General features: G+C 42.3%; 1 protein-coding gene across 2 annotated transcripts; it reads right to left on the reverse strand.

Moving 5' to 3' along the window:
- Positions 1-515: 515 nt before the first annotated feature.
- On the reverse strand, positions 516-12,920 carry zc3h7bb (zinc finger CCCH-type containing 7Bb). Of its 2 annotated transcripts, none has more exons than XM_044102544.1 (21): positions 12,659-12,920; positions 11,936-11,997; positions 11,801-11,837; positions 11,514-11,711; positions 11,253-11,411; positions 9,621-9,761; positions 9,504-9,546; positions 9,199-9,428; positions 8,491-8,776; positions 7,568-7,626; positions 7,365-7,464; positions 6,144-6,305; positions 5,854-6,059; positions 4,941-5,041; positions 4,639-4,820; positions 4,004-4,083; positions 3,550-3,794; positions 3,369-3,474; positions 3,112-3,220; positions 2,524-2,657; positions 516-1,618 (listed from the first exon to the last, which is right to left on the reverse strand). In XM_044102544.1, the coding sequence occupies exons 2-21, from the start codon at positions 11,995-11,997 to the stop codon at positions 1,583-1,585; spliced, it is 2,676 nt and encodes an 891-aa protein (XP_043958479.1). In that variant the 5' UTR covers positions 12,659-12,920; the 3' UTR covers positions 516-1,582. The 2 variants fall into 2 exon arrangements, with proteins under 2 accessions (XP_043958479.1, XP_043958478.1); XM_044102543.1 differs by having other exon boundaries at positions 9,190-9,428.
- Between the last annotated feature and the right edge of the window lie 397 nt (positions 12,921-13,317).

Raw genomic sequence — 13,317 nt, forward strand, 5'->3', positions numbered from 1 at the left:
GGAAAAAAAAAATCTTTTCAAAATAAAACCAAAAATAAAACAAAAACACTGTAGTCATCTATTTCGGCGATACAAGTCATATAGCAAAACCTCAATAACAAGAAGTTTATCTATGTAATCAATACAAGTTTTCCAGGTTACATATTTATTAAGCTTAACTGCTAAGTTATCATTTATTATTAGTAGTATGTATATTATATGTATTATATGTATAATATGCATGTAGCTGAATAAAGACATACTCTCATCATGTCTACATTACAAGGCTAGAATAAGATGGCAACACATTTCCTGCCTGTTTTCGTGTGCGTTTTATGTGTGTGTGTGTGTGTGTGTGTGTGTTGCGTGTTTTTAGGCACGGTATGCGGCGTGAATCCTCTCCATGTCTCAGGCCCTCTCTGACCGAATGGGGAGAAAATATTTGGGGCTTATGGGGATCAGACGACAAACATTAGGTTTCCAAACTGAAGGCTGCAGGAGTTTCCAACTGAACACTTGAACCAGGAAGCCGTAGAAAACATTTAAGCTGTCTTTATTTGGAGAAACAGCTCAGCGATTGGGTGCTTAATATGCTTAAAACTGGATCAGGTTTTCTGTGTTCCTCCTACACAAACTTCAGTCGGTTTATAGGAACAAGGAACGAAATTTCTTCTTTTTTACCTTTCATTGCCAAAGATTCATTTTAATCTCTCTTGCGTATATCTGAGGGGAACATGAATCTCTGTGTGATCCGACGCAGGGAGCAGCCGATGTGAAACTGAAATGTTCTGGGCGTGTGCGCACATACATCCTACAACATTAACATCCTAAACGACTCGCTTCCTTGTCTTTGAAGGCCTGTGCAGGCGTTACATTCAGACTTTTCCACCAATATGGCAGATATTAACAAGGAAGCGCAAATCCCCTTGGGAAAGAAAACTGCTAAAAAAAAAAAAAAAAGTTTTTAAAATCTTAATTTAGTTTGATCTCTCCGTTTAGATTCCTGTAGAGGAAAGAGAGCAGGATTTGGTCATTTCAGTTTGGAGAGGCGTGTCCACATGATATCTCTTTTTGCCAGTGGTTTACAGTTTCAACTTGCATTAGGAAGCACTGGGAGTTTCAGCGTTAAAAACAAAGCAGATTGACGGACTGCGACCAGCGCAGCCGAATGTGAATCGTGTCAGTGCTAAGAAGAAGAAGAAAAAAAGAGTTGCCAGGGGGACACGAACTCTAAATATTAGGGAAGTGGACTGTGTTAGAGGAAAACTAGGCTGTGGGATTCCTGCAGAAAGACAAAAACAAACAAAAACAACAACAACAACAAAACAAAAACGTTAAAGCCCGACTTTTAGGTCTCGCTTCGGAAGCCTTCTCTTCGTGTTAACTGGTGCCTGTGGGTTTGTGTGTTGCGTGTAAATGTCTGAGTGCGTGAATATGTGGTCATGGGGTTCGAACGTCATGTGCGCCCGCCTGGCCGCCGTCTCACAGGTGGTCCGACTGGCAGGGTGATGGGCGGTTCGGCCGCGCCTGGTCGCGGTCGGCTCGCCTCCATCTCCGTCTGTGGCTCAGCGATGATCAGATGCGTTTCCAAAACGAGCGACCATCAGAGGTCATCGCCGTCTGACAGATGCTGGCCTCCCTACAATCATGCAATAAAACCAACTTTTAAAAATAAATAAATAAATAAATAAATCACCTCTCTGATAAAACAAAAATTTAACCAAGAGAAGCTAGCAGGTTTAGCAGCTTTTAGTATTAATACTAAAGCTCACTGTATTTATTACTATCCACTATTCCCTTATATAAAGGAAACAATTTTGTTAATTTCTCTCGACAACAAAATTAGAGTGGAAAAGTAGGTAGATAAAACAAAAAAATATATATATCAAAATAATATAAATTAACAAAGTACATCATGTGAACAGCAGTATGATATGGTGGTTTTGCTTGATAAAGTTTTATTTTATTTTATTTTTGTACTTTGTTCTAAAACCTTAGACAAAGTGTAATGTTGGTTCTGTAATCAAAAGAAAAAAAATTAAATAAGCTAGGACATTTCTGAAGAAATTTAAAGAAGGACCTGCTGAAGTGTCAGGCATTCTGATGCTAAAAAATTAGCATCAATGCTAAGGTTAGCTAAAATGTAGTAACCAGCATCTTACATGTTGACTAACATGGACTTACTCCTTACTCAGTATACAAGGAATATTGTGTAAGCTAAAATTTGCTAAAACGTTAAGGTTAGCTTAAATGCTGTTACTAGTATATTAACTTAAACTCAACTTACTCCATTGAGTAAGCTAAATGTAGCTAACATCTTAAAAATAAGCAAAAAGTCTTTTCTTTAGCTGTAAGGCTAACATTAGCATGAGGGCTAGTCACTAGCATGTAAAGTGTCTAGCATGTTGACACTCGGGGTAGGATGCTCTCTAATGAATTTTCATGACAGGCACCAATTAGCATCGGCTGTTATTTTTAAAATCAGAAATAAAAAATAAACCTGCTTGCAGCATTTCTAGTTCTGGGGGGTCTTTACCCACTTACCAGGTTTTCTGTGTAATCTGCTGTTATGGTGACCTGCTTGTCGTCGGGGGGCGGAGTTACAGCGGAGTTTTCCGTCCGTCGGTTCTGATTGGTGAGCTGCAGCCACAGTTCATACATCTGTTGCATGTCTCTCACTGGAAAAATAAAAAAGGGGAGACAAAAACGAGCAATAACTTCAAAACAAAGAAAGGTTTAAGCTCATATTTATTTCAAAGAACCTGAAGAGCAACCTTCAGGTAAAAAATGACAACTCTGATAGTAAAGACACGGATCTGAAGGTAAGATCATCAGATAAAGAGAAACTTTTCGTTCATCCCAAATCAGCCCTACACTGCACTGATGCGTATTCCAGATTCATAACGATTCAATCGGTTTTATATCGTAAATCTATGGCTTTTATAATGAAAAACAGTAAATTTTGTCTTAAAAATGTACCATTACCCTTTGAAATGTTCAGTTTTTTTGGCAGAAATTTACTCCTCTGTGACCATGGTATATATTTTTTTTATCTTACGGCTTTAATACTCTGTCATTCTTCATAGCTTACCTTTCTTTATCACAGAGTGTAAAGAGGAAGTGGGAACTCACAGTTGTTGTTCTTCATGTACGTCCACACGTCTCTCTCCTCCAGGCTGTGTGCGAAGGAGCAGTTCCCAATATAGTGGCACTTCTTCTGCTTCATCACATGCACACACATCTGTTCCACACAGACAACACGTCACTTTACATCAACAGGATCACAACTACTTTTAAAACGCTTTCTTTCTTTGTTCAGTTTTACAGATCGCCTGGTTGCCTTCGGGCAAATGCTTCTTTTTTTTTTCATGGACTGTGGAAGGACTCACGTCGTATTGCTGTGGGTACGAGCGCGAGAAGGGCAGAGGTCGCACCACGACCCACTTCTTCTTCTCGAAGGATTTCACCAGCAGCACTCTGCGCTCCTTCGTCCAGCTGCAGACGAACGGAAGACGAGGTCAGAAGACAACGCGGGTCAGGAAGCGGACAGGTCTGGACTCCAGATCCTACCTGTGCCGGGCTTTGGCTGTGCAGTACTTGAGGTTCTTGTCGGGCTCGTTGACCTGACCTTCTCGCCAGCACTGGCCGCAGACGAACTTCATTTTCAGGTTGAGGGGGCGGCCCCTTCCTGTCAGCCCCCCCACCCCAACACCTCCCACTGGACCCACTCCGCCGGCTACCACGCCCTCTCCGCCCCCGAGGCCCGCCATGCCCCCTGCTGGTAGGCTGCTGCCCGGATGGGATATGTGCATTGGCTGAAAGAGGCGGAGAGGTTTCATACTTTTACTACAGACAAGAGTTCTTACACATGTTACAGACCTGATTCACTCGACACTTATTAGAATTTTGTTCAAGTTTAACAAGCCTAAACGTTCAACCATCCTCAAATTATTCTTCCCCCCCCCACACTTAACTAGAGTTGGAACATGATTAAAAACCATCCCTGTCTGAAACTAAACCACACCTTGTGCTGCTTCTGGGAGTTCTGCTCCAGCCTCTGCCAGTGTCGTTTGGACTCCTGCACCATCTCTTCATGAGTAATACCTGGAGACAAACACCACACACAGCAAAAGAAACAAAAACGCAACGTTATTTAACAGGACGGCACGTTAGAACAAAGAGTTAATACATTTTTCATGACAAATAAATAAAAAAATAAAAAGTTAAAAAAAAGACAAGAGAAAAGGGAACAAAGAAAGGACAAAGAGAGAAAGAAAAAGGACAAGATGAAAGAGAAAGGAAAAGGAAAAAAGGACAGATAGTAAAAACGAAGAAATAAAGGAAAAAGAAAGAAAAACAGAAAGGAAAGAAGGCAACAAAGGAAATGAAAGAAAAAAGACAATAGGAAGAAAAAAAGGGAAATATGAGAAAGAAAAAAAAAGACAAGATGAAAGAAAAGAAAGGAAGCCAAAAAAAGGAATAAAGAAAGAAAACAGAATCAAACAAAAGAGACAAAAGAAAGCGAGGAAGAAAGAGATGGATGGATGAGGCGAGAGCAAGATAGAATGAGAGAGAGAGAGAGGAAGGTGTGGATAGAGCAAGAAAGAGTGAGATGGATGGATGACGGACAGGCTGACGTCTTCCTGTGTTGCTGCGTACCAGTGTCCTGCTGCAGAACCCAGCATTTGAGCTCGATGACAGAGTGAGCGAAGGAGCAGCTGTCCTCGCGCTGGCAGCCGTAGCGAACCTCGTGGCGGCAGATGTCGAACTGGCAGAGCGGGTGCAGGGGCCGAACCTTACTGTAACGCACGTTGGCTGACCTCACCACATGGACCAGGCACCTGCAGGTCCCATTCACAGTCATTCAGAGCAAGACGCTCCAAAAAACCATTTGAATTGCATATTTTGTCAGATTATTTGGAGTTGTTTCAAGGAAGAAGTAGATTTATACGTTCGCTCACTTGTTATCGTCAAATGGGTGCCGTGCTGTGAGGTTTGAGCAGACCGCCAGGTTCTCTTTGCTGCGTTTACTGATGATCCGAGGCTTACTGTCGAAACATTCCTGCACAAGAAAAAATGAAACTGATATATTAAGGCGGTGTTCGACAAAGTGGAGGCCGCCAGGGGGCGCTGTGTTGGAGAGAAGATGAGGAAAAAAATATATACAAATGTAAAAAAATTAACCAAAATAAATTCCATACATTATTCATTATCTTTTTTTTGTAACTGAAATCTTTTTTTTTACATTTACATATATAAAATATAAGTTAAAATAACTCATTTTGATGTTATTTCCGATGCCAGAACAATTCATCAAGCCGTTTTGCTCTTTCTAGCTTAGCAAGCAGAAAATGGAAAGGTTTCTGACAAGAGAAAGAACGACTTCAAACAAACAAAAAAAAACTAACAAAAACACAAGAACTGTGGGAATAACAGGAAATGTGATGTGGTTAATATCAACACATGAAATATTATCTGGTAATATGTCATAATATCACCGGATAATAAAATGTTCCACCACAGAGTTCATGGCCATCCGAAGTCAGGCGGTGCCAGGAAGCATTTATGCTAAATAAATAGAATTATTATGGAATAATGAAAGAAAAACAAAAAAACAAACATACTAAAAGTTGATGTTTTTTTAATTTGTATTTAAGAAAATACAAGATAAATACATCTTCAAGAAGTCAATGTTTCATAATTTGTAGCATTGTCTGTAGGTCTCCAAAGGGGGTCCCTGACCAGAGGTCAATGCTCTTAGAGGGGGTCGTGGCATGAAAGAGTTTGGGAACCCCTGTGTTAAAAAGTTAAAGTTTGACATAAACATGTTACACTAAGCCCCGCCCCTCCCCACTTTGCCCCGCCCCTCCTCACCTCACAGAGGAACATGAACATGCCCATGTGCAGCTGCAGCAGCCTGGTGACGCTGAGCGCGCGCCTCTCCGTGCTGCCCAGCGGGTCGAACAGCAGCTCTCGGCTCAGCGCTCCCTTCCTCTCCTGCGTCCACACGTCGATCTCTTCCTGGCAGTACGCGAACGTGCAGTTCTCGCCGTACTGGCACTCCTGGCGCTCCTGCACCTCTGTCGGACGCGGTAGAAGTTGAAGATTCCCCACCGTGGGCCGAAACCGATGCAACAGTCGACTTGAAAAGCAGATTTAGATACCTTTGCAGAGAACAAACGCCCCCAGGAAGTTATTGCGAGCGGGCCTGGGGCGGATCCTCTTCCAGGTGGGGTCGTCTGTGTTTCTGAGGCGACACAGCAGCACGTCCCTCTTGCAGCGGTGAGCTGCCTCCGGCTGGTACTTGTAGTCCATCACTCGAGGACCTGTAGACGGGTGCAGAGTTTTTACCTCTAACCTACATCTGATTGTTTTAACTCAACTCAAATAATCTCCCTTAGGCCTTTATTGAGCCCTATGGAAGATTATTAGTTGTCATAACTGTAATAGAGCTGAAATGATTTATCAGATTAATCGTGATGAATCAATTATTGAAATAATCATCGACTAATTTAGTGACTGATTAATCGTTAACCAGAATTTTAGCTCCCCCAGTTCAAGTTTACGAAATAAATGTTTTTCCCCTCCACAGCATTTCATTTTTATTGCCATATGACTTGATTTTCTTATCAATACAACTGTATTCTTATAAGAAAAAAATATGAGCCTTATATTTTTCCGTAGCGCTGACTTGAATTGAAAGCGTAAGTAGACAGAAGCTATAAAACATGCTTGGCGTGCCGACATCCCTCTGTACCACAGAAATACAAAGAGTACACTGGTGAAGAAAAAAATAAAGAATTCAGATTTCTAAAAATGGATTTTTCATCCCGATTTATCAACCTAAACGATTTGGGTTGTAACTGAAGACATTCACTCAGATATATTTACTTGAAGAACTTTTTGGAAAAATTTTACTTTTACCAGCATTCTTATTTGAGTAATTGTATTAGGAAGTATCGCTACTCTTAGTTGCAGTAAAATCTCTGGATCCTCTTCCTACTATGAGTAAGTTCACCAGACACACACCTGCAGCTTCTGTTAAGGTTTCAAAAGTTTTACATTGAAAGAAACTGACTTTGAAGACTGTTTCTTTGTCCTGAATTTGTCAATTTGTTATTATGCTATTTAAAGGAAACATTTTGGTCTTTAAATACCAAAAATTCCACATAACTTTATATTTTGATAAGTTACTCAGCACTTTAGTTACCTTTTCCCAAATTTTTGGACGTTTTTTTTTTTTACTTTATCTTGAGTAAATTTATGTTGTAGTCGTGCTACTCTTACTTGAGTAAGACTTTTGGGTCCTCTGCCCACGTCTGGTTATGAACAGAGAGCAAAGTATCCAAACTTGAGTTTAAACCGGTGATATTTAAGGATCCCACCTATTCGGCTGTAGCAGGCATGACAAGCCTGGCGAAACTCGTGAGTGGCAGCCAGAGGATTCCTGGAGAGAAGAGAGAGGTTGGTTCCCCCCGGACCATTCTGAAAGGAGAAACGGACCAAAGAGTTAGACGTACTTATAACCACAACGAAAACCCTAAAATAAAATTTTAAAAAGTGGAACAGAAATGAGCGTTTTACTCACCGTGTGCCCAGCGCTGTGGTTGCGCATTCCAGGGATGAAGCTGTGACACACTCGTCCCCCTGACGACGGAAACAAGGACACTGATGTCAGACGGTGTGTTGCAGCGATGCTGACTCACCTCTGATGGCAGCAGCAATCAAATCCATCCGCCACAGCAACTGGGAGCGTCACTCGCTTCTCGGCATCTTGTCAAAGTAGGGCAATCGCCTAAACTTCTGCACGTTTGTCACATTATTTAATGTTGGTTTATTTATTTCAAACGGGTTTATAAAAACAAAACAGACAAAAAAATACAGCAAGTAACCGGCAGGACAAGAGATAACATCCAGAATCAAAGACTAAATAATTTGCCTACCACTTCTTTCCTGTTTAAAGAGCAGTAGGAAGAAGTGAACATTTATTTAATCCTGCTCCTTATCTCATATTAATGAAATGTGTCGCTCACCAACTCGGAAAAGATCAAAAATCGGTCATTCAAAAACATGCTGTGGTATTTCTATGCCTGCTCAATTTACTGTGCTAAAAATACAATAGGAATATTGTCTTTATTTGGGTAATGTAACAAGTTTATTTGAGTATTGGTACGTCTTTATTTTGATAACTTTATAGTACATTTTAGTAACAAGGAGGTTCAAAATGCTTTACCTTATAAAATAACATAATTAACTAGAATATAAAAAAAATGAAAATATTCAGACGCAGAGCTGACCTGAATTCAAAGTCCAAACAAATAGAAGCCGTAAAACAAAATGGCGGCCTTGGGCACAATGACCTCTCTCTGAACTATGGAGAACCAAGGGGTCCATTGGTGTGGAAAAAAACCCACACAGAACTTCCTAAAATAAAATCTTCAAAAACCAAGAATTTGATCAATGAATCAAATGGATTTAAACCCCGGCCCCTTAAAGCCCTGCATGGCTCACCAGGTAGTGTGTACTCTGACAGCGAGTCCAGCCCACCAGCAGCGACTCCTTTCCCTTCACCATCTGCGGTCCCTGTAGAAAAGCTTCCCAGTGCGTCCTGCGCTTGGGTGGAGCCCTGGTCCCGCACTGGTGGGTACGACTCCAAGGGGGGCATGTCGCTGACGGGGGAGCTGAAGAAGGCTGGCGGAAGCTGGGGCGACGGAGCCGGGAGGCCGGGCGAGTACGGAGGCCGAAGACCGACGGCCGTGTTGGGAAGGTTGGTGGGGATGGCACCTTGAACTGGACTCTGGGGGACGGAGACGGACGTAAGCAACAAAACTGATGACCTCATTAGCCAAAAAGAAGGTGATCTTAACATTCACTTAGTGTGGCATTAAAAGGCTTTCCTCTGGCGGGCCACCAGGATTTACTTGCCCCCCCACCAGGCTAATGATTGGTTCACATCGAAAGCGTCAGGCGGGACAACAACTTCAGCAAATAAAGTGGCAAGTCAAGAATAAAGGATTAAAAGATTTTGGACACTTTAAATAGAAAGAAACAACTGAAGTGTAAGAATTGATGTTTATTTTAATTGTATTTTGTCCTTAACTCAAAAACATGAATGACTGACTGGGCTTAGCAGGTTTTCTGTTGGGTGGGGCGACCCTGAGAAAATGTCACCAGCACTCGATGAGGATCTGGTTTTCTTTGTGTCCTCACCTCACTAACTTTTTTTGGCATGCAGTCCAAGATGCTGTCCAGACCGTCCTTCATGACGCTGCTGCACTCGTCCATGTGCTCCGACACCGGGACGGAGTACGGCATGGGCGGCAGCGTCTGGCTGCTGGGGCTCTCCGACAGCTCCGTGCACGAGGTCACCACCGTGGTTGTGGGGTCGTCGCTCACCGGGATGGGCGTGGCCAGAGGGGCGGGGATGCACTGCGCGTTGGACAGGTCCGCTAAGTCCGGAGACAAGGGAAAGCGTTTGACGGGAACGTTGGGAGCAGGACTGGGATCGTGCGGGCGCGTCATACCTGGTCCCATGTCGCCCAGGGACTCCAGCCCGTTGGAGGACATCTAAAGAGCGGGAAAACGTCGGGTTTAAGTCGCCGCGGGACAGATGTAGGGTTTTGGGAGCGAGTAGCACCTACTTCTCCAGTGGGCGGGGAAGTCTCCCCGAGACTCTCCCCTTCTATGGCGGCTGATTCGGTCTGGGGGCTGACGTAGGCTTTACGGCCCTTCAGGCCCAGCTTGCAGGCCAGATCCTGGGCCAGGTCGATGACCAGCACATCCTGCAGCAGCAGGCAGAAAGATACTGTTTGGAACGGGTGTCCAGGCTTTCTACTAGGAGAATAACATAAAGCTGATACGTTCAAACCTTTTGGCAGAGGGGCCAAAAATAATCTTCTTTTTATTCATAGTGAAATCCACTTTATGATTTTATTTACCTGTTAAGCAAACTAAGGCACACAATAATCTAAAGTAATAAGTAAAGCAGTCAGATTTCTGTAGACCATATCCTAACATTTCCAGGTTTATCATCTTTTCTAGATTCTTTTTGTGTCTTTTTAGCAACAACAACAGGATTTTGCTCACTCCTGCTTTTATTTAGCAAAGCTAATTCAGCTTCTGTGCGCCACGAATCTGGAACAAACTTCCAGAAAACTGCAGAGCGGACAGAAAACAGAGTTCCTTTAGATCAAGGATAAAAACACGCCTGTTTAGAGTTGTTCTGGTACCATCAGAAATGGAACACTGACCAACATATTGATATGTATTGATGATTTTGATGACGGCAGACAGCATTGGCGTCAATTGGCGCCTGTATGTTGTTTTTATGACTTTTTATTTTTGTGTTTTTATAACGTAAACTACTTTGCACTGCTTTATTGCTGAAACGTGCTATGCAAATGAACTTGATTGATTAAATGTTTGCATTTTAGCTAAAGCAATTGAATGCTTTTGGTGAGCCAGCCGCAATAAGAAACTAATCAATTAATGGCATGATGAATTAAAATGAGCTTGATCGTTTCTATTCTGACGATTGAGATTCCTTTTTGAAGGGCACATTTGTTTACAGAGACGTCATAACCCATTTTATTTATGGTTTTTGTTGTGTGTGGTTTCTATTTCCCACTTGTTGTTTTTGGTTGTCGTGTTTTATTTTGGATAGAAAGAATATCTTCCAGTTCCAGTGTTAGGTGTTCTTTAAAAAAAAAAAAAATTGTTTATTGATCTTTGAGAGAACAAACATGTATCGTCATGCAATAAATGACTGGAAAATTATCTCAAATTTAAATTTAATCATTTATCGCAGTAATTACTGGGACAATTATATTTTTTATTGTGACATACAGGCCTATTTTTTTTTTGGCCTCGATTACTAATAAATCAAATTAAACTAAAAGGAAAAAACTGGATGAATACTTTGTGCTGCACCTCACATTTTCAGATTTTAATTTTGTCTTTTGTCAGGGAAAATTTCACCCCAACTTTGATTTTACATGTGCATCAGTTGCCCAAACTGGGAAACCAAATTTAGGACATTCTTGAACTGTGGTCAAACTCGTTACGAGGGAATGTCACCCGGGCCGCCCTACTTTGGACACCCCAGCCATAAAGTCTTGAAATAAATCAGCAATGCTTAGGCTGCAGAAAAAAGGGGCCAATTCTCTATCGGTCGATGACTGATCTCCCAAAATTAAGGAAATCCGGGCAGATTTATCGGTGCACCCTTACCGAATACATTTGCCGGAAACCGTAACAAAATATCGAATACATACATGTGGTGCTGTAAGCAGACATTTGGTTCCACTCTCGTACGCCTCTCTGAGCCGCCCCAACTCCCTGAAGCAGAGCGCCTTTCGGTACAAAGCCCTGCGGCTGCCCTCCGACACACACAGTGCGCTCTCACAGTCCTGAATGCCCCGCTCATACTCCCTCTGAAAAGGTGAAAAAAAAGAAAAAAAATAGACTATCAGATCTTCACATTCAGAATACATTTTTGTAGATAATCCTCTCTGCTCATTCATATTCGACTTCACCATCTGGTAGAAGGCGGCGGCTCGATTAACGTAGAGGCTCTCCAGCAGCTCATGCGGGATGATGACGGCTTCGGCCTGCGCGTAGCGGGCAACGCTGACCCCCTCCCCGTACTGCTGAGCCGCCTGACGCCAGTCGCCGTCTCGAAAGCAGCAGTTCCCCTCGTCGAGCAAGTTGCACACCAACTGCATCAGGAAGGCCTAACGGGAAAGTAGGCAGAGAACAAAAGTGCAATAAGTATTAAATAGACCAAGGTGGAAGTGAAAAATAAGGATAAGTCAAGTCTGACCTCGTAACTCTCTGGTTCAGGAAAGGGCAACGACGACCTGGTGGACGGGAAAGTGAAAGCACATTAGGATTTCGATGCATTTAGAGTGTGGTTTGGCTATGGTGTGAAACTTTGGGTCGGTTTTATGCCTCCTACTGGATAAAGCTCATTGCCCTCTGGATCTCCTCTCGTCGCCTCTGTCGTTCCGGATCCATCATCTGAGGATAGAAACACGACTGACTCCAAACGGCTGAAAACTCCACAAAATGTGCACAATTTTTTCAGTTTTGACACAAATGTGATTTGGAAACACTTAACTTTTATTCTGAGATGATAGAAGGCCTGTAAATAGATAGGCTAACCAATCCTAGTACCCGTCTTCACCTAATTATGATGTTAATGAGCTTAGCTACATTAACCATATGAATCACCACATGTATACTACTAGTTCTTTAAAAATATATACAACAACTGAAGGCAGATGATTTTTAATGGCAGCATTTTAGCAACATTTGCCAATGTAAGTCAGCACATTACACACATACATGTTATCTGCTAACTTACATTTTACGCTGACTATAAATAAACAATATGACTTGAGAATGTAGCTAATTCAGTTACCATAAGCACCCCTACCTGAGTTTACCTGGCGGGGGTTGTTAGCCAGCTAATGCTAATTGCTAATTTTGGCTAACTCAAGATTTAGCTTTAATGAAGAAAGCAGTAAAGGCTATTTATCGCGTTCAACTCCAGCCGCTCTGTAGCTAGTGTATTATCTAGCACAGCTGAAGAGTTATCCCGCGGGATTTAACTAGCGTTCAAGTAAGTTAGTTGGATAATTTAGCCAAAGCCCTTACACAGCCTAGCATGGCAACTCACCGAGAAGTTATTGCGCTTTTCGGATCAGGGTTAGCTCCCCCGGTGCGTTGGAGACAAAGGTTGGGGAATCTGGGCAACCGAATATCAGTCAATAACCAGGCGCATTTTTGTACGGTGAGTATCCGTGTCATTGGACAGTGGACCTAACACCAGTTTCTCTGCTTCAGATACAAACTGGACTGGCTTCCTCACGTAGCTAGCGGCTAGCTGCTTCAGCCAGTGCTTAAATCGCAACAAGTTTCCAGATCCGGTTGTTACCAGAAGATGGCAGCAAAACCTCTCAAAGTTTTAAAAATTAGGTCTTTCCAGGTTGTTTAAACTGATTTTATATGGAGGGTCAAGCCAGAGTACAGGAAAACCAAGTGTAAAGAATATTTTATTTCAGTTAAACAAAGTTGAAGGAAAAGAAAATATTTTTCGTGTCTTTACTGATACTGGCCGTATTATGTGACTTTAGAAAATATGTAGCAGAAGTGTGATGAATGTCTTATCCTGAAGATGGTGACAATGCAACAAATTCAAGGCCAAGTTCCCTTAAAACCCCAAAGAAGAAGTGGGAGGAAAGCACCTGCGACTGAAAGAAAACCATGCCGCAGTTTTACAAGAGAGCCAGCAGATGGCGCAAACGTACCTGTTGTTTGAGCTGCTTGACAACGACG

The sequence above is a fragment of the Gambusia affinis genome, linkage group LG20 (assembly GCF_019740435.1).
Source record: "Gambusia affinis linkage group LG20, SWU_Gaff_1.0, whole genome shotgun sequence".
NCBI classification, from domain to species: Eukaryota; Metazoa; Chordata; class Actinopteri; order Cyprinodontiformes; family Poeciliidae; genus Gambusia; species Gambusia affinis.